Below are 21018 nucleotides of genomic sequence, written 5' to 3'. Positions count from 1 at the left end.
GGTTGCTATAGCGCCCCCCTTTGGCCAATTGATGTAATATTGCTTCATTGGCATCCTCCCATGACCCTCTACCACTGTGCCAAATTTCACATGGATTGACCAAGTCAGTGAGGAGAAAAACGTGGAACAGACACACACAGAGTTTTCATCATTATATAGTAAGATACAAAAGATAAAAAATAAAATAAACCCTCTGTGCACTGTGAGAAGCTTCCTTGCCTTGATATCAGTGGCCTCTATCTCCTCCTTTGGCCAGCTTATTATACCAGCAGGGTATCTGATGACTGGCAGGGCGTATGCGTTGATGGCTCTGACTTTTCAGGACCTGCCTTACTCTGTGTAGGTGTTTGGCTGTGGCGTACTTCCTTGCATCCTCTTGGTGGTTCCCATTTGCCCGCAGGACTCCAAGGTACTTGTAGCTGTCCCAAACATCTGCATTCTGCCCTCTGGTAGCTCAACCCCCTTGGTTCTGATCGTCCTCCCTCTCTTGGACACCATCCGACCACACTTGTCTCATCCGAATGACAATCTGATGTCATTGCTGTTGATCCTGGTGAGGTGGATCAGTGACTCGATGGCATGCAGCTAACGTAATCCATGTTGAGGAGGTGACCGTTGGTTGCTCCTCTTCAGAACTGGTATCCGTAGCCATTCTTTGTGATGAGTTGGCTGAGGGGGTTCAGGCTTATGCAGAACAGTAGCGGGGACAGTGCATCACCTTGGTAACTGCCGTACTTGATGGTAACTTGTGCATTTGGCTTTGAATTGGCCTCCAGAGTTGTTTTCCACAGCCCCATTGAGTTCTTGAAGGCTCAGGTTGCCTCGGTGCACCTTATAACCAGGAACTAGTCAGGCCCGTGGTAACTACCTTATGCCAATGCTTGCATGTAATGTAGTGAGTATGGTAATATATATATTCTTACCTGAAGCACACCATATCAGCTATAATCTCTAACTAAAGCCGGGTCGGTTTTGTTTGACTGTTGTTGAAAGTTTTTGTTTGTTTGCTCTGCAGCGGCTCATTTCTTTCATTGTGGAAGTTTAATTAGACACATAATGGCTCACTGTGTAAATGTTGCCGGTCTTAATCTAATGTGTTAATAGGTAAAGCTGAGTACACAGTGAGTCTTAATGCTTCTGAATATTGCTTTTAATTTAGGTGTTTGAACTCCATCTTTCCTTCCTTCAGGGTACACCACGAATCACGGAGGAATTTGCTTTAAAAAAAGACAAACGAGGGTGGAAGTGCCTGGCTCAATGGTTCACCATCACATGGCTTTTAAATGCTTTCACTCCCATTAATAATTTATACCAACCACACAATACTGAATGGGATTACCAGCTGCTTCATGTCCTCAGAGCTCAGTGAAACCACGCAGAAGCACTTTTCGTTTAATTGTTTGGAGACGATTATTATTATGGATGTTGGCAAATCATTAGGTGGAGATAATAGTTTGGATGCGTCATCCACAAATTTGAAGTAATGAGGAAACATTTTATTTCATAGTCCATCTGTTCATCAGTTTCTGTGGTCATCCCCTGAAGAGTTTTGTCTCTGTCTGCTACTTGAGTCTTTCACTTTCTACATCAGGACCTCGGTTGACCCACACTATCCATCTCTTCGTTATCTATTCCTCTGTTCCTCTATCTCTGCTGCTCTCCACTCCTCTCTCTCTCCCTATTATCCTCTGCGACCTTATGGCCTCACAATCTCGCCCTCGCTCTCCTGTCCTGCCTGTGTGTCTGAGAGAGTGAAGAGGAGAGAGAAAGCTGTGTGTTATGTCAGACGTGTTTTCAGTGAGCGGTTTGAATAGTTGGTTATTATCTTTACTTATTATATAATATAGAAAACACTAATCACACAGTGGACACATGCACATGGGATCATTACGAGATGTGTTAATAGTACTTGCTCTAAAAGATTTTAATGCAACTTGGATTATATTTTCATAGATTTCTGACATTTTAGTCGAGGTTTTCCAGGAAAGTGCAAAGCTTGTGACATCTTCTGGACTCCCAGGTAGGAAATGTGTCCAGGAAAACATGTTGCATGTTTGCAGCAGTAATGTTAAGCAGTTAACGTGATTACATGAAGTAAGGTCCCGTCAACAGGCCCAACTTTTGGAGGGATTTTGGGGAGTTTCTCCTTAGGCTGTATCGTGACCATTGTCACATTCAGAGCTCCCGTCGTCTGAGCTAGTTTAGCACTCTCATGCTCCAGCTCTGCTTTTAAATTACCAGATTCATAAATGGCACATAAAAACAAACAAACAAATCATCCATAGCCTTAGGTACATTTTCCATTGTAATTGCACTATCAGACTCAATCTGGCCCTGATCTGTGCAGGTGCAGGGCGGGTATGGTATGCAAATTGAATTGGACTCTGGTCAGGAGATTTAAAATGTCCTCACTTTGTTAAAGGCAAACTCCAGTGATTTTTTGCATCAACGTTTGTCTACAGGACTGGTTTCAACCCTCAGGTCTTCTTTAGGGTACAAAAGGGTGGACAGAAGTCAAGCAAACATTTTATAAACTTGGTAGGCGGTGTCACCCAATCATGACTGATAAGTGAATGCAGGTGGGTGACAGCAGTGGATCACAATTAGAGGCCATTTTGAAGATGACACGCCTCCATGAGTGTTCAGAACAAAAACATCTGCACAAAAATAAGAAATGACTAAACAAGCAGCCCACTAGGCTTCAAAATGGGTGTCCCCAAAGCAGTGGATGATGTCACAGTAGCTACATCCATTATTCTGGATGGGTGGAGACAAAGCAGCAATGCAGAAAAACCTTGTTCACTTTCTGATTGGGTCTCATCAGTCACGACATGTCGGGCCAAAACATTACAGCTATGTCTACATACCTCTTGTGATTTTAGCCTTCTTGTGTGGGTAACGTTACCCCTCTGGAGATACCTGCACACCAATGTAACTGGGCTAGAAAGCCACCCAAAGGTCCATAGGTTAGGATCAATTCAAAAAGGTGCTCAAAGTGCGAAAAAAAAAAGAAAGCTAAAGAGTAAGTTAAAACACCAGCAGACGCATCGTCCAGTGCACTCTGCATGACTGTGATAAGTTACTGCATTTGCTAGGCAACAATTCTCAAACTGTTTTCTGCCACCTTGATCGCTTTATGTTGTGTTCACACTGGGCGCAAATGAAACAGTTTATGCCAGTGAATTACACATAAAGTCAATGTAAAGACGCCAATTCCCACTGGGCGGTGCAATGGATATGGAAATACGTAAATTAAGCAGTGTGAATGATGCGAGTTGCTTAATTTCGTGTCATACGCTTATTCGTGAGAGTTGAAAAATCTGAACTCCTGTGCCGCAATAGCCAATCAGCAATTGAAATCCTCCTGGGACGTTTGATGCCAAGGACGTACTATCAAATGTTTATTGATCGATTCAGTGATTTCATGCATGTATGATGTTATGAGAGTTATGAGTCAACACAGAATATTCTAGCATTCTAGCTACCTCGCACGAATAATTATAATAATAAAAATACAAATTTGATATCTCAGTAGTATTTTCTGTAACCAGGCAAGCAACCACAGATTAGACAACTGCTTCCTCTTTACATCGGCATGCAGATGACTGGTCACGTCATACACATTTTCAGGCATTATATCATTAACTCTTAAACGGAGCTAAAACACACGTGTAGGCAGAGGTCATTTTTGTTTTAAGATAAATTACAACCTGTAAACAGAGTTTGTTTTAGCAACGCTGCAGTGTTTCCAGGTCACAGAAGAGTTCAATATTAGCATAACTAGCTAAAAAAATGAGATTATTATCCTTTACCAGTCATGTAAATGTATCTCTGCGTGTCTGTTAAATCTCATAAATTATTAATAATCAAAGCTTTAACATACTCTAGTGGATTGAATTAGAAATGTAATCAGAAAAACATGAGAAATCGTGCGTGTGTTTGTTTGTCATCACAACACGAGACCACAAGCAAATCATTTAAACTTAATGATAAACACAAAGTTTCCAAATGTTAAAAAGTTGCCGGGGCATAAATATGATTGAGAAACTGTCAGAAAGCCTCCCATGTGTGTTTGTGTGAGACAGACAGATAGCGTTTGAGTGTGTGTGCACGCATGCCAAGCAAAAATAAATCATAACACGACCATCTATCATCAAAAAACATATCAAATTATCTCAACATAATGACACGCGAGACGAAATGTTCAAAGTCGGCGAGGCATAAAGATGATTGAGAAACTGTCAGGAGTCTCCTCAGTGTGTTTGTGTGTGTGCTTGTGTGTAAATATGCAGTCCACACACACAAACACCCACACAAAAATGTAATCTCCTTGAATCATCTATATTTAATAACATACACACTATGAACTTGAGTCACTGTGCAGAACGCTCCGACTTCCCTCCATACTTCATTCACTTTTTTGCCCTTTCTGCCTCTCGCAACAAACTCAATCACCAGGCCTTTGTGTGTGTGTGTGTGTGTGTGTGTGTCAGTTACTGTTACTGCAGCATACAACAGCGGAGGAGGGGCAGCAGAGGGGGACATGGGGGGGGGGGGGGGGGGGTGAGACTGCAGGTACAGTTACCCCCTCCGAACTGAATGTGTTTGTCACTGAAACTGGAAATTATCCATCTCACACCAACGCAGCCGTCCACCCGCACACACACATAGGAACACTTGTGTAACGCCTGCCGCACGACACACACATATGACGGCATGTGCATTTGCTCACACACCCACACGGACATGGAAAGAATTGGATTTCTTATCTTTTATTTATGTATAGCTTTTGCAGATCTCAACACACACACTACAGGCATGCTGTTACACACTTCTCTCCTCTGAGCACATAGGAAAACCTTTTTCCGCCTCTTCTCTCCCCCTTTCATTCAGACCAGTCTCTTGCCTTCTCTCTTGACAGATCCATCTTCAGCGTTGAAGTGGCATTTAAAAAAAAGTGTGGGAACAATTACATAACATCACTGTGCATGTGTGTGCGTGTGTGCATGTCTTCTCTATCTGTCACTGTACGTTTCTTAGCATTTCATAATGGCCAATTATAGTTTGTTGAATCGTTCTCCGTCCACTGTCATCTCTGCTTGTCTGACAGGGAGCAAAGCCACAGGAGATGATCATATTTTCCCTGGATCGTTACAAGCATCCTTTTATTGGCTTCCACACCTTCCCTTACATACACCCCCGCTCTCCTTCTCTCACTTACACACACACACACACACATACACACACACACACACACATCAACACCCAGGGCATATCCACTCTGCTCTGGACAATATGGATGATCTGTAAGCCTGGATTTATAACTCTATAAGTCTGTTTATCACGGCCCAAATCTATAAGCTAAGGCTTAAAGCGAGATACCTCAAACTGATCAGATGAATCGCCAGGCCTTGCAGGGACGAAGGTTCAATTAAGAAGAAACCAATCAGATTTCATCAACTGCCTTTGATATCCCAGGGGAAATTAGTCTTGGCAGCGGTTGTGGCCAGTTCAGAGGCATGCATTACGTTATTCTCTCAGATCATTTAGCAAATGAAAAGAGGCTGCCAATGCATCAGAGAGAGGACGTGTTCTTTAAGGGTGATGTTTTTCAAAGGCTCTTTTTATGTATATATGTCTGTACATTCAAAAGGCAGACTGAATAAACATAGTCGTAATTCAACCTTTATCCAGTTCAGTAAATCTGTATGATTTACTACTGCTTAAAGTATGTGCTTGGTAGATCTGTCATGTCCTCTGATGCCCAACAAGAATTATATTTTCCATTTTGGGTTTGTCAAGAAAAAACAGACAAGGAACTGGAGAGTTAGTCTGAGAAAAAAGACGAAGAGCAACAGGTACAACTCTTTAATGCTGATCACCAGGACTTTGGCCTGCACTGTGTGACTGACAGGTGATCTCACAGGTTTGCAGTAGAGGCAGGCTGCTTTGCAACCTGCCTCCACCCCAGCTCCTCCTTTTCATGCTGTGTCTGACTTAACAATGTTATTTCTGTTTGTCATCGATGGCGCTCTGTTCTGTTCTCGGGGGGTCTTTGCTGCTGTCCTTGCCCCTTAAGGTTTTCCATGTATGCACATGGAAGGGCAGGGAGGTCTCTCTCTCTCTCTCTCTCTCTCTCTCTCTCTCTCTCTCTCTCTCTCTCTCTCTCTCTCTGCCCCAGGCTTTGTATGTATGCACATGGAAGGGCAGAGAGGTCCCAGAACATAGCCATACTGCAAATAGAAATTAAAGTGGTCCTGACTGATTCTAAATAAGGTCCTTGCAAGTTTTCTCTCTGTCCTGTAGAGGTAACTAGCCATGTAGATAGATCCACGACCAAGACCCCATTACAATCAAGGTAAATTGAATTCCATTTGTGCAGCAAAAAATGTCTTTCCCGAAAGAGTGTCCCCATTAGTGTGGAAAATCTCCTGACCGTACTTAAGACTTTGCATTGGGAATATTTTTTTCCTGTCAAAAGTAGTTCCAATGAAAATGGAAAGCTGTTGACTGTGATGTCATTCTTTAATTCTGTGAGCACCACAAACAAAAGTCCATTCACTTCCATTGAAATTAGTTAACAAATATCTCAAAACCTAGACAATTAAACGCAACACTGTTTGCATGGCTAGTAGCCAGGCCAGTATCCTTATTTAGTACTTTGTTGCCCACTCAAAGCCTCTTGGTAGAAAACCAGAAAGCATGCCGAAAAGTAAAGGGGTCTGTATTCTTCAAACAAAATGCTTCTCAGGTCATTAAACTACATATAAAACTCCTTCTCTCCACAACTTTCTGACACTGACAGGATAGGGGCTATGTCTGGCAACTTTTGTAACTGTAACCTACTGTCCATTAAGCACACCCACTTCATGTAGTCAGGCGTGCAGTATTGAGAATGCACAGTAGGCAGAACTTTAACATCTTTTTCAAACTGTTAAACGAGTACAATATCATGGATGCTTTTAAGGAAAAGAACGTGTGCCATTTTCCTCATTTCTACAATCTACTCACCTTTTGAGTGTGACTATTTGCAAGAGGTTTGACAATATGTATAATACACCAGTTCTTTTAAGCACACCCCAGACTTTGGGGTGTGGAGATCAGGGTGGTGGAGCGGCATGTAGCGATGGCCAACATTCCTAAATCCAACCACATTCTGGTTTCCACATGAAGGTAGTGTAGAAAGAAATTTCAATACACCCTTGGATATAAAAAACAAGGTTGTCATGGAGCGTAATCTGGGGCTTCGTCTAATCTTCCAGTTTCCTATGTTCTTGTCTGATGATAGGTTTAAGATGTCATTATTTTATAATTTCGGTAATATGGGTGAACTGACCCTTTGTTGCTACTAATAGGGAGCATCTGATGGATTATTTAGTGATGTGTTGCAGCACCACATGAGGACCTAAAGAGAACCTTTCTGTACAGTTATTTTCATCTTAGCGACAATTGATTCGTACCATGCCTGAGTATGATTGACACCCCCCATTGCCACTCCATTGCTGCTCAGCTTTCACATTGGTAATGTTGTTCTGTACGCTAGTACACTTGTGTCATCGTCTATAAGACATTTGATTATGTCATCGCTAATCCTAAGCCAATACAACAGAGTGGATTCATGATGCAGTTCATGGATCCATTCCCTGGGACTGTACACAGTGTTCACATGAATCAAACGAACTTGACTCTGGGGTCAAGTGTACTCGGATCCAGGCCCAAGTCCCTGATGTGACAGGCATTGTTGTAGCACAGCTTTCTATTGTTGCCTCTTCCCGGTGCTGTATACAGGCCTGGACAAACTTTGTACTCTGCTGTATTGAAGCAGAGATGGGGGTGGATGGTCATCAAATTAACTTTGTATTCCAAGAGAGGTCAGCGTATTGAGTTGTCACCACAACAAGGAGCGGAGGCTTGGCCGGAGCCTGTGGCCTGGCACGGCTGCGGGGCTTGGCAGCGGAAACCATCGAGCGGCTGCTGTCGTGTTTGCAGGTTTTGGCAAGCTTGAGCAGGAAGAGAAAGCTGAGTGTTTATGACTGGTATACCGGGGCGTTCGATTCTGCTGAGGCAAGATCTGCTCACACAATGTCACCCACTTCCCCGTGCTATACACACGGCCGAGCTGTAACCGCCGCTTACATCCGCATGACGTGTCGACAGTGTATGGTGTTATTGGATTGACCGGTCAGCTGAAGGAAGGATGTGCTGTCAGCGTCGGCTTTGAAGGAGAGAGGGTATAGAGTAATATATTTTTTATGAAAACTGCACTTACCAAGCTGAAACTGTAGCTCACTGACTTCAGTGGAGTGATAAATCATCAGAAAATGTATCACCAAAGCATTATAGTCAATGTCAGTTTTCTAAAAAAGAAAAAACAAAGTATACATTCAGAAATGTTATTTGATTCTTTATTGGATCCATTTTTCTTCCTCTTCTTGCCTTTTTTTTTAAACTTACCTCCATCCCTTTTATCTGTAAGCACTTGATAAATTCCTCTCATCTCCCTCTTCCTCCTCCTCACCGCTATTTATTTTTCTCTTTTCCCTTTTCTCCTCTCAGGAAGTATAATATTCGTGTGGAGGACATCATGGTGCGGGACGTGCGTTACATCACCCTGAACTGCTGCTACAGAGACCTGCATAACGTCCTGCTGACCGGACACCTCAAGACTCTGGCACTGGTGGAATCAGCTGGTGAGACATAAACACACGTGCACATGCTGTACATACAGAGGAGTATTGTACTACTTATTTGTGACAACTTTAAACATTAAATACTGTATATCATGATACTTAAATGAAATAGTAACTCGCCACACTTTCCCTCTATGTACTATATTAGCACTATTCGCAGTTTACATCTAATATTTACAATACATACACACTCATTCCCAACTAATGCCTAATGCTTACTCATCACTACACTAATCTTTCTGCACGCAGAACCACACATTACTGTATCGATTCAGTGCAACTGTGCACAATCATAAACATGGACTGCTCTATGCAGGGTCTGATGTACTCTACGTTATGTTTCTACTTTTCATCATTAAAGTTTGGAGACAAAGAGGTCGATAATGAGCACCTGGTCAGATTAAATCACGTGTCTCATTTGAATAAATCTAAATCATCAGCTCATTGTTTTGGTTTTCCATCTCACAAGTCTCTACAACCTTGTTAACAACAGCACGCAGCTGCTTTCAGTAGGTAAATCCACTGTACACAACCTAAGCAGCACCAATCAGCAGACTTCATAGCAGCTAATCAACCAGGTATTTCACTCTGGAGTTGGTGGAGACCAAAGCAGAGCTAAAAGGAGAGTGAACTTACATTCACCAGGTGGGCAGAAACTACAAAAGAGTTGCAAAAGAAAGACAGTTACACTTATGACATCTCTGTGTCTGCTGGACGTTTGGATAGTAGTATACAGTAGTATGTCAATGTTGTGTTTACAGTTTGTTTTGCTATTCTAAGGTAGCCGTAAAATATCTCCAGTGTCGTTGACAAAAACTATGACAAAAACAAGACAGTTATGAGCTTAAAATAGATCTTGATGATAAAAACTAAGCTGAAATCCATGATTAGTTTAGTTACATAAAAAGTAATGTTTCGTTTTAATCACCAAACCAAACCCCCAGAGTAATATGTTGCAGATGAAGAAAGAATTCAGGCTATTTTTCTGCCTCAGATGGGTAAGTCAGAGTTTACAATGAACCTGGGGACAAATCCTAGTTGTCTCACATTAGTTATTTGTGCTGTCAAAGTTTTTAAAACCATAAATAGAGATGTTTAGCTTTAAATGATGATTGAGTGAGTGTGTGCTCGCAAATCAGCCCTTAAAGGGATAGTGCACCCAAAAATGAAAATTCAGCCATTATCTACTCACCCATATGCCGAGGGAGGCTCAGGTGAAGTTTTAGAGTCCTCACATCCCTTGCAGAGATCCAAGGGGAGAGGAGGTAGCAACACAACTCCACCTAATGGAGGCTGACGGCGCCCCAGATTCAAACGTCCAAAAACACATAATTGAAACCACAAAATATCTCCATACTGCTCGTCCGTAGTGATCCAAGTGTCCTGAAGCCCCGACATAAAAAGCTTTTTGGAAAAACCTCATTTGAACTCTGTTTTTAGCCTCATTGTAGCCTGTAGCTCTGACTGCCTCTCTGTGCACTGCGTTCATGTGTGCACTTGCGATCACCACGGACGAGCAGTATGGACTAAATGACTAAAATGTGGCTAAAACTATTAAGTATTTTCATCTCAAGACTGAGACCAAATCTCAAATAGCTGTCAAAATGAACCCTGAATATCTCATGATGCAGCTTGAGATGTTTTTAATCATTCAGAAACACATTCAAGCCTTTATTTCTCTATATACAGTATGAGTGCTTAATGTGTGATGCAGATAAAGAAACTGGGAGCGGGAAGTCAACCCTCCTCTGTCACAGAGGCTTTCTATTAAACTTCTTAAACTTGTAACTGTGTCAGATCTCACATTTAACCCTCATCTGCATTGTATGTAAATGTGAAGGATTTAGAGAAAGTCAAACGGTCTGAAGAGTGAAGCCAGTGCAGAAGTGCCTTACAGCTGCATTGTGTCTATTGGCCAGCGGGGGGGCGACTCCAATGGCTGCAAAAAGAAGCCCAGATGTATACAAGTTTATATGAACTTCTCACTCAGTGTATTACCATAGAATACATTTTCCTAATGAGTTATTGATCTCAATTGGTACTTTCATGTTTTCTTCAATAGAGCATGATGTCCATTTTGTAAACTATGGAGCTATTTAGAGTAAAATAGACAAAAAAGTGGGTGATGCCTTAAAGTGGTCGCAACTGCAATGACCTGATTGAGTTCTCAGATAGATCCACCCCTCGCTCCTCCACAGCTCCACCCTCTTGTCCAAATATGGTCACATCTGGCTCAGAAAAACAAGATGGCGATGGCCAAAATGCCAAAATCAAGGCCTCAAAACGATAGTCCATAAACCAATTGGTGGCTGCGTCCACCTCTGTTATACAGTCTATGCTGACCACCATCAGCTTGTTGGATTAAATAAAAGGAGACACTAAAACAAGTTGGGGAAACAGACTTTCCTGCCATTTTATTAAGTTTAGAAGTTTGAGACAGTTCAGCTTGAATGGATTTTACAATTTACAACTTAAATCCCTAAAGAGTAGCTTTAATTGGATTAAAAAGGAAGAAGCAGAAAATAGTGTGTTGTCCCAAGTACTCACAATTTTTTTTTTTTTTTACTGTGTGAATACAGCGTGCTACATCACTGTGTCTGATGTAACATTGATGTCTGTGCTCAGTATCAGATGTTGTTGGACTGAGCGTCCCTTCCAGTCTGTACCATAAACAAATTCCAGCGACCTTGGTGTCGTACTCATTAAAGTGATTGATTGATTGACAAACTTTCCTGGGCACAGCCTGCTGATGTCACGGCACTCACCACCTCACTGAAGTGCAAATTTGGTATTCCAACGCCGTCTCAATTATGCAATCGTGCAGGAACAATTAGCTGCGGCATTTAGCCAAATACATAATCAGCACGTACTGTCACAAAGGCAATTACTTAAAGCAAGCAAGCTGCCACCCGCACACACACACACACACATATACACTCGCACACTCGCTAGTTAATACACAGTCACTGCATTCTGGGCTCCTGTTATGTAACTCAGCTGAGCTCTCTGCAGTGCTGCAACATGTGTTAGGAATCTCCTGCAGTGTGCTCACTCTTCCCTCCTGAAACAAGTTTTACTGTCTCCTCTCATCCCTCTTGTCCCTCTCTATTTCCTTCCTGCTTCTCACCTGCCCATTTTATTTTTCTACCTACTCTGTCTTTCACAACACTCTCTCTCCTCCTCCACCTTCTTCCTTATTGTTTCTCCTTCTCCTCACCTCCTTTCTGTGTCTCACAGAGTCCATGATCCTGCTGGGCTCCATTGAGCGTGCCCAGCTCCAGGCGCTGCTCTCCATGCAGCTCGGCCGCCCCAGACGGCTAGAGTACATCAGGGAACGAGCCCTCGAGGAGAAGAAACGCCTGTCGGTTGTGTCAAACACAGGCAGCGATGACAGCACCCACCGGGCCAGTCAGGAGGTCCGCTTCCAGGTCAGAGGTCACAGTGAAAACGCCTTGGGCCTGATTGACTGTTTACACATTGCTCATGGTACAAAATGAAACACAGGCTCTGAAACTGGAAACTGGGCTGACTGCTGGTTGGTTTACAAGCTTGTCAGCCCAGAAGAGTTGGACGTAAACTGTCAAAACTCTTTCCAGCTATTCAAAGAAAAGCCAAAGTAAGAAATCCCTGCAAAGGTGAGGTGACTATTACTTAAAATAACACGAAAAGGAAGCACCACCTGCACAAACTCAAACTCCACATGAGAATGTTTGGCAGGTAAAATGTTGATGATGTTTACATCTGATGAGTTTGGTAACATTTGTTGATCAGCACCAAAAGCACAGCTGAGGATGGAAGTGTTTTTTTAGTTTTGCAGGCATTAGGTCATAAACCGAAGTAGTAGAAAAACTTTGACCTGATGATGGCGCTAGACGCAAAGTTTAGGAATCACCAGTAAACAGTTACAATTCATCCTGATGGAAACATAAATGTCTGCACCAAATGTCATGGCAATCTGTCCAATAGCTAATGAGATATTTCAGTCTGGACCAAAGTGGCCGACTGACCAACCCATCGCCGACCGTTAAGGCCACCAGCTAAACTAACTTTGTAGGACTTGTACATTTTTTATGCGCGGCACGGAGATAAAATTAAACCCAGACTGGACTGTTTGTGACATCTTCTTTATTAAATGTCCACCAGAGGAACAAATCCAATATTAATTTAACTAAACTTTGAAGTTTTGGTAGTGAAAGTTTATTTTAAGGAAAACAAACACGGAAGAGAAGAATGAGTCTAACAAAACAAACATCACAGGGTCTGTTTCAGAGTCATTCATCTGTTGCACTGGAAGAGAAGTTTGGAATAAGAAGGACTGTGAGGGTGAAAAATGTTGGTTTAATTTAAAAACACACTGCGCAGGTGTGTGTACTTTTACAGCTATCTTTCTGAGAACCAATTAAGTTTTATGTTTAACATTTAGATTAAGGACATTCTTTAAAAATTAGGACATTTTGACTGGTCCTCGCCTTCGTACAGACCTTCAAAGGCCTGTTTGAGTTCAGACAGGGTTTTAAGGTTCAAGTTAAAGTTGGGTTTTTTAACCCATTTTTAACCAGGTAAGTCAAGTCAAGTCAAGTCAGGATTTATTTCTAGAGCACATTTAAAACGACGGCAGTCGACCAAAGTGCTGCACATAGGTGGGTACAGAGTTAAAACAACATCAGTAATAAAATAGAATAGATGTAGAAGACAACGATAAGAAAACAGAGCAAACTGTGCAGACATTAAAATAGCAATTTAAAAAAACAAAACAAAACGATGATCTCTTTTTCAAGGGAGACCTGGCCAAGACAGCAGCATACAAAAAAGTTACAGCCAAGCAACAACACAAAAAACCACATAAAAGATATACAGTAACATGTAGAAATATCAGAACACCCACACACTGACAAGAAGTAGAGAGCAGTTGATGTGGTTTAAAATCTCTTTGGAGATTATTCCAAGTGAGAGGAGCAGAGCACATAAAAGGTTTCTTTGTCAGCTCAGTCTGTGCACTAGGAACGGACAAGAAGTTTAGGTTAGGTTAGGTTAAGGTTTGGGTAAGGGCTGCATGATTTACAAAAAAAAAAAAACATATTTCAAATATTTTGACATATTGCAATCATTTGATTTGAGCTGTAATTTTAGTGGGGCTGCAAATTTTGCATTTCATTTTCACTGAAAATATAATAATAAACTCTGCAGCACCTGCAATTTTGCCATATTGCAATTTGGATAATTTATCCGTCCATCCATTTTATCCACTTATCTGGGGTCTGGTCATGGAGGCAGCAGGCTGAGCGAAGTATTCCAGACTCCACTCTCCCAGCAACACTTTCCAGCTCCTCCTGGTGGATCCCACAGCGTTCCCAGGCCAGATGAGATATATAATCCCTCCAGCGGGTTCTGGTCTGCCCCGGGGCCTCCTACCAACTCAACTCAACTCAACTCAACTTATTTATAAAGCGCTTTAAAACAACCACAGCTGAAACAAAGTGCTGTACATAGGAGGTCATAAAACAACAAAACAGTGAGATAATAAAAAGCAGTTAAAACAAAAAAAAACAATAAAAACAGCAACAAACAAATAAAAACAGAACGAGGTCTCATGCTGGGTTAAAAGCCAGTGAGTAAAAGTGGGTTTTAAGGTGGGTTTTAAAAACAGACAGTGAGGAGGCCTGTCTGATGTGCAGAGGTAGATTGTTCCACATTTTTGGAGCAGCAACGGAGAATGCACGGTCTCCTCTAAGCGTTCGCTTGGACCTCGGTACCTCAAGGAGCAGCTGATCAGCTGACCTGAGGCACCGGGCAGGGGCGTAGGGGTGAAGAAGCTCAGAGAGGTAGGGCGGGGCGAGGCCATTTAAAGATTTAAAAACAAATAAAAGGATCTTAAAATGAACTCTAAAGTGCACAGGCAGCCAGTGGAGGGAGGCCAGGATGGGTGTAATGTGCTCTCTCATTCGTACTCCAGTTAGCAGACGAGCGGCAGCGTTCTGGACTAACTGGAGACGTGCAAGGGAGGACTGGCTAACTCCAAAATAAAGTGCATTGCAGTAATCCAGCCGAGATGTGATGAAGGCATGGATTACTGCTTCAAAGTGTTGATGTGCAAGAAAAGGCTTCACCTTCGCAAGCTGCCTGAGGTGCAAGAAACTCGACTTTACAACTGCACTAATTTACCAGTGGGACGTGCCTGAAACACTTCTAACAGGAGGATCCTGATATTGAACCAACTCAACTGACCTTTCATCGTGAAAGAGCAGCAGCTCTACTCCGAGCTCCCTCCGGATGTCTGAGCTCCTCACTCTATCTATCTCTAAGGCTGAGCCCAGACACCCCACGGAGGATCTCAGTTCGGTCGCTTGTTTCTGCAACCTCATTCTTTCAGTCACTACCCAGAGCTCATGACCACAGGTGAGGGTTGGGACGTAGATGGACCAGTGAATTGAAAGTTTTGCCTTCTGGCTCGGCTCCTTCTTCACCACGACGGTCCACCACAGTGCCTGCATCACTGTAGACGCCACACCAAACTGCTGATCTATCTCACACTCCATTCCACCCTCACTCGTGAACAAGACCCCCGAGATACTTGAACTCCTTCATTTGTGGTGGTACTCACTCACTCCCAACCATGGCCTCAGACTGGGAGGTGCTGACTCTCATCCCGACCACTTCACACTCAGCGGCAAACCGCCCCAGTGCCTGCTGGAGGTCACGATGTGATGGAGCCAACAGGACCACATCATCTGCAAAAAGCAGAGATGCAGTTCTGACGCCTTGAGATCCTGTCCATCATAATATTTTGATTAATAGCGCAGCCCTAGGAAGGCGTAGGGGTTGGGGTTAGGTATTTATGTGTGATGGTTAAGGTTAGGGCTACCTGGTTAGGGAACGTGTTATGTCAATGACCGTCCTCAGATGTGTAGAAGTACAGGGCTGTGGTGTAAGACAAAGACAGAGAAGGGAAACATGATTTAAGGTAGATGTCTAGATTGGTTCCAGGTCCTGGGCCGTAGTGCTCGAAATGACAATTTATCTCTTTTTTTCTGTCTTCATTTCTCTTTCATCAGTTTGCAGTGAGTGGTTAGGTGGAACGCCCTCAGGCGTGGATGAGGTTGTGGGAGGAAGGAGTGTGTGTGTGTGTGTGTGTGTGTGTGTGTGTGTGTGTGTGAGAGACGTTCATACCTTCTCTCGATTCTCTTTTTGTCTCTGACGTCATGTCCTCTTTTTCCAACTTTCTCCATGTCTTTCTGTGCTGTTTTCATCAATGCCTGAAAAACTGACAGGTATCTCTGTATTAAACGTCCTGATAACTGACTGTGTGTTATTTTTGGATGATAGCTGTTCTTAGTTTTTATTATAGTGCTCTGAAACAGCATAATATACCAACCGTCAAGCAAAAAAAAAAAAAAATGTTAAGGGGTTTTTTTGTTTGTTTTTTGCGAGTTAACAATGGCTGACCCACCTCTGTTACTCACATAAGACGGAAACTCAAAAACACTCGTGTGTTCTTTTGTTGATTGCTGTTTAAATAAAAGATAAATCCGAAGACTGAATAAATAAAACATGGGAGACGTATTACAGAGACTCCAGTTAGCTGATGTACAATATTAAATTAAAATGATCAGCCCAGTATATCAGGAATATTAATGACTTTACAAATGGATAACTTCACAGAATTACAGCTGAATATATTTGGAGCGAGTTTCACTCAGGCATTTGATCTGGGAAACATTTTACGGCTGAAACCAGACTGTTCCCTCGCTTCAGAAAGACATTAACATAACCCAGCAAAAATATTTTGTAGGTCATGGAAATGCCAGCGTGGAGAGTCATTGAAGTCATGAAATTTTACATCAAGGCGAACATGAGAACCCTTATTTTAGCTCTCAACTCCCACTGGTTTCACTCCTTTGTTTTTTTTTTTCTTCTCCATGTTTCCCCCTTTTGATTTGCCTCCATCTCATCACTCCGAAGCACCACATTCATTTGTCTAATGAGTCCGCAGAAAGAGAAAAAGGGGGGTTGATTGGGGGTTTGTACGTTATGAGTGCTGTTTCTTATGTATCTGTGTTTGTGTGTGTGTGCAGATCTCTACTGAGGAGTCCTCCTTCAGCCCTACTCGTCCAGTCCCTCAGAAGCCCCTCAAACCTGCACTGAAGAGACCGTCTGTGGTGGAGCGACCCACCGAGATCCCCACCAGTAAGAAAAACACACACACACACACACACACACACACAGGGGAGAGTTTCCAAACATGAGACAGAAGAGGCAATCAAAAAGGAAAAGAATAGGCGATATAATAGATCCAGAAGGAGTGTGGGTAATGGCCTCTCTGTTTCTAAACTCACATAACACTAATTGCACCTCTTCCTCTCACTCTCTTCATTCTCCGTGTCTTAGATGATGAAAAATCTATTTTAGGATTCACTGACTACAACTGTCTGTATCAGATAGTGTTTACGTGTATGTTTGAAATGTGTGGTAGAGGTTAGTGCTCTAATGTAGTGGGATCTGGTTCCAGATTTCAGTGTGAGTATGACAAAAACGATCTCTGACCTTGTTTCTGTAAGGTGGTACAGGAAAAAGTGCCTGTGAAACTGATCTCGTGATGCGTTGCTGTCTTGTGTTGGGACTTTGAAGGAGAGAAGTAAGTGTAGGATTGGAATTGTTGTTTAGGATCTGAAATTAAAATCTAACATATGACGTCCAAGGTACCCTGCATTTGTTCCAATCCACCACCCCTCCCACTTGCCTGCCCACCGTGTTCCCCCAGATGCCGCAGGGCAATGTTAAACAATAACAGTAACTAGCTGTATATCCTGCCAATGTGAGAGGACAGCTTTTTTTGTGGTGTTTGACGCTTGACATTACTGACCAAGCACCAGTTTTCGACAACTTTGGAGTGAGACCGGGCTGTTTTTGGCTCAGTTCACACTGCCTGCAGCAAATACGTGTCTGTTTGTGTCCACTCACGTACACTCTGACATTTCAGTGGTTGGGTAGTGTAGCTGCTTTCATCCTTTCAAGTTATTCCTTTGGCTGGACCATCCGCCACCCCTCCTACCTGCCCTACCCGGAATTCTGCCACCTTAACTTTCGTTTTTGTCCTACCGTTTCCCTCGGATGCAGCCGGGTGCCGTTGAACAATAGCGGCGACCTGTTGTATATAGGAATGTCACGATACCAAAAATTCAGTAGTCGGTGCCGATATCAGTAAAATTACACGATACTCGATACCAAAGTCGATACCACGGTAAAAATAAAATTCCTAAGATCCCATGTACAAGAAATACTTTATTAAAATATTTGCATATAAAATAACATTTCTGTCAACACATTGATATTACTTATATTTTATCTTTTTATCTTTTCCTCTTTACTTATTTTTTGTTGTAAAAAAACATTGATCAGCATCCGCAATAAACTCAATAAACTCTTTAAATATTTACTATTTAAATCCGCTGATAGCGTTTGAGCCGACCACAAGAATGTGTGGAATTTCGTTGGTTTCATTTAGTGTTTGTCCTGTCCTGGTGCAAACAGCGTTTTTTCATGTCCGTGGTCCAGTTGTGGAAAAATCAAACGTCCCAGTACAATAAATCAAACGCATCCCAACCGCTGTGTTTCAGAAGTAGACGTGCATGCGCAGTCACGTGCTGCTGAGAGTGAAAACCCTGTTTGTTAGCTCACACGCAGCTTGTTCAAGCTGTTCTCTGTGTTGTTGAAATTAAACAAAATAACACGGAACATACTGTATCTGCTTATTATGCTACAGATTTTAATTGGGATATTTTTTGATGAACTGAATGAGATTTAACGGAGTGTTGCACGTCTCGAAGGCTGGGCTAATAGGAGACCACCGGACTCTCTCCCAGGGGAGGGGCTGGAGGAGAGAGGGACATGTCCGGAGTCTGGACAAAGCTCCGCACGGAGCACGGACGGTTCAGAAGCAATTCAAAATGAGTTAAAAGCAATTAATAAACAAACAAAGTGGTGTTTAAACTGCGTATATTGCGAGCAGATCTATTTTCTGGTCTAGAGTGCGGCCGTGACTGGTTCTGAATGTGGGCTTTAGCAGGCAGCCGCTCTCTCCTCTTCCTCGTCACCCCCTCGCTCTGAATGTAGGCACGGACTGTAACGCTATATGGCGTATGCTGCCCCCATCAGTTCCGGAAGAGTCATAGCACCGATTCTTACGCTGGTATTGGTTCTTCCGATTTTTCAAAAAATGAGTATTGCCAGGTTTTTTTCATCATTGTATCGAAAGGTATCGCGAGTATCGGTTCTCATGACATCACTAGTTGTATATCATGCCGACATGAAAGGACAGGTTTTTTCACCTGTGTCTGATGCAACAGTACACGTCTTTCGTAGACATCATGCATAGCATCCAGAGAAATAGAAATCGAAAGAACTTTATTCATCCTCGAAGGGAAATTCAGCTGTCCAGCAGCTCATACAGTAAAAGACAAAAAACAACCACATTTCCCCTCATCAACAACAAGAGCCGCTAACCACAACTGTGTACTTATTAGTCATCACTTAAAGGAGCAGTTTGAAGGATTCATACAGTAGGATTTAGTGCCATCTAGTTGTGAGGATTGCAGATTGTAACCAGCTGAAACTTCTCACATGTGTGAACTCCCACTTCAGATTCCTTCAGTGTTCATTATTCATGGGATTTTAACTGGTAACCAAATTAACCACAGAGGTCTCTGCCTCTTGAAACAAACACACCTGGTGATTTAAACTGTTAAAAACACTGAATGAAATAGTTTCATGTTAAAAGGTCTGTGTTTTTGATGCCCTCACTGCAGAGGGGCTGTTAACTGCAGTGTACGATGCAAAAATGCAAATGGCCCTATCTAGAGCCAGTGTTTGTCCTTTCTAGGCTACTGTAGAAACACGGTAGTGCAGCATGATTCAGATTCAGATTCAGATTCAGAATACTTTATTAATCCCCGGGGGGAAATTGTTTTGTTCCAATGCTCCGTGCAAAGTAGAAATAGAAATACAGCATGAATGGAAACAAGAGATAAAGATGAAGATATAAATAAAATACTAAAATAGACAATGAAATAAATAAAATAAAATATTAAAGCAGACAATAAAATAACAATAAATAATAAAATAGTAAAGTAGACAATCTGAAATATATACAATATACAATGAAATGGTTGTAGCGTTATAAATGAAATGAGAATGAGTAGTTAGATTGTTTGTTTTGTTTTATAAATAGCCAATTATATACTCCATGGATGAGGACGAGATAGAACTAGCTCATTCCAAGGAAATAAAAACACAAACATACTTATATTCAGTTTTTGCCAATATGTTCATACTTAAATTTAGTGTGTATTCATGAGCATGTGTGTGGAATAAAGTTTGACAGTGTAATGTGAGAACCACAGGAGCAGAGGAGTCAGACTGTGAAGGAGCTCTGTACAGTTTCATGTGTTTCACTGTTTTCCCCTCAGGCTGTGACACCTGCTGTCACCTGGCTGTGACACGCTCTGACAGACAGTTCACTGTGTGGCAATGTCAGATTTTTCTCCCAAGGAAACACTGAGTTTAGTTCTGGTCTGAGAGTGTGTCAAACTCCTGGTATTAGACTCTTGTGTCTCTCCAGGCTGCAGTGGAGCTCCTGCTCATCAGCAGAACAGACAGTCTGTTTTCTCTGGTTCATTAGTGAGGCCAGGGTCACTCTGCATACACTCTGCATTTATTTGTGTCTTTTTTTAGTTTCTGGTAACTCACAGTGTCCAGACAATTTGTCTGAGTCTTGTTCAATAGCTCCATGTTGTGCTGAGTTTAAGTGCTGAGGCTATGTACCGTTTTTCCACTTAAAGTACTAATCAACCTGAAACCCGTGGCTTCCAATGACCTGAATCTTTTGAGACATTGGTTCTACACTCTTTCTGTGTTTCCACTGTATTTTACAAAACATTAATTTCAGGAAATAAACAGGACCAACTGTGCGTCATTTTTACATGCTGATTGGTAGGTTAGGGGTTACTTGTGGTTGTTGGACAGACAACTATTGCTGCAACCAGCAGTTATTTTTATTGTTGAAAAAACTTGTTTATTAATCATTTTGTCTATAAAATGTAAATGATTTTTCTTTTAATGTTACAAAAGTATTGAAAAATACTTGGTTTTGTAAAGCCAAAGATGATGTGTTAAATTGCTTTGTTTGTCAGACAAACAGCCCAAAAAGTGCTTTATAGAGCAACAGAATATGAAACATAATAAAGGATACAGATTTACATTAAAAAAGTAAAGAAAAGAAAATATATAAAAGGTAAAATTCATTACTAAATAATTTACAATTTTAAAAAATCAC

General features: G+C 42.0%; 1 protein-coding gene across 1 annotated transcript in view; it reads left to right on the top strand.

The window, feature by feature from the left end:
• LOC126400883 (chloride channel protein 2-like) overlaps nucleotides 1–21018 on the top strand; it is a 230559-nt gene that overhangs the window by 169723 nt on the left and 39818 nt on the right. Inside the window, exons 15-17 of the mRNA XM_050061878.1 lie at nucleotides 8557–8690; nucleotides 11928–12118; nucleotides 16763–16874. Coding sequence (XP_049917835.1) covers nucleotides 8557–8690; nucleotides 11928–12118; nucleotides 16763–16874 — 437 coding nt within the window. The remainder of the gene's footprint in view (nucleotides 1–8556; nucleotides 8691–11927; nucleotides 12119–16762; nucleotides 16875–21018) is intronic.

The sequence above is a fragment of the Epinephelus moara genome, chromosome 2 (genome assembly GCF_006386435.1).
Source record: "Epinephelus moara isolate mb chromosome 2, YSFRI_EMoa_1.0, whole genome shotgun sequence".
Classification (NCBI taxonomy): Eukaryota; Metazoa; Chordata; class Actinopteri; order Perciformes; family Serranidae; genus Epinephelus; species Epinephelus moara.
The sequence above is the reverse complement of the archived record's forward strand: the minus strand, read 5'-3'. Positions and strand labels throughout refer to the sequence as shown.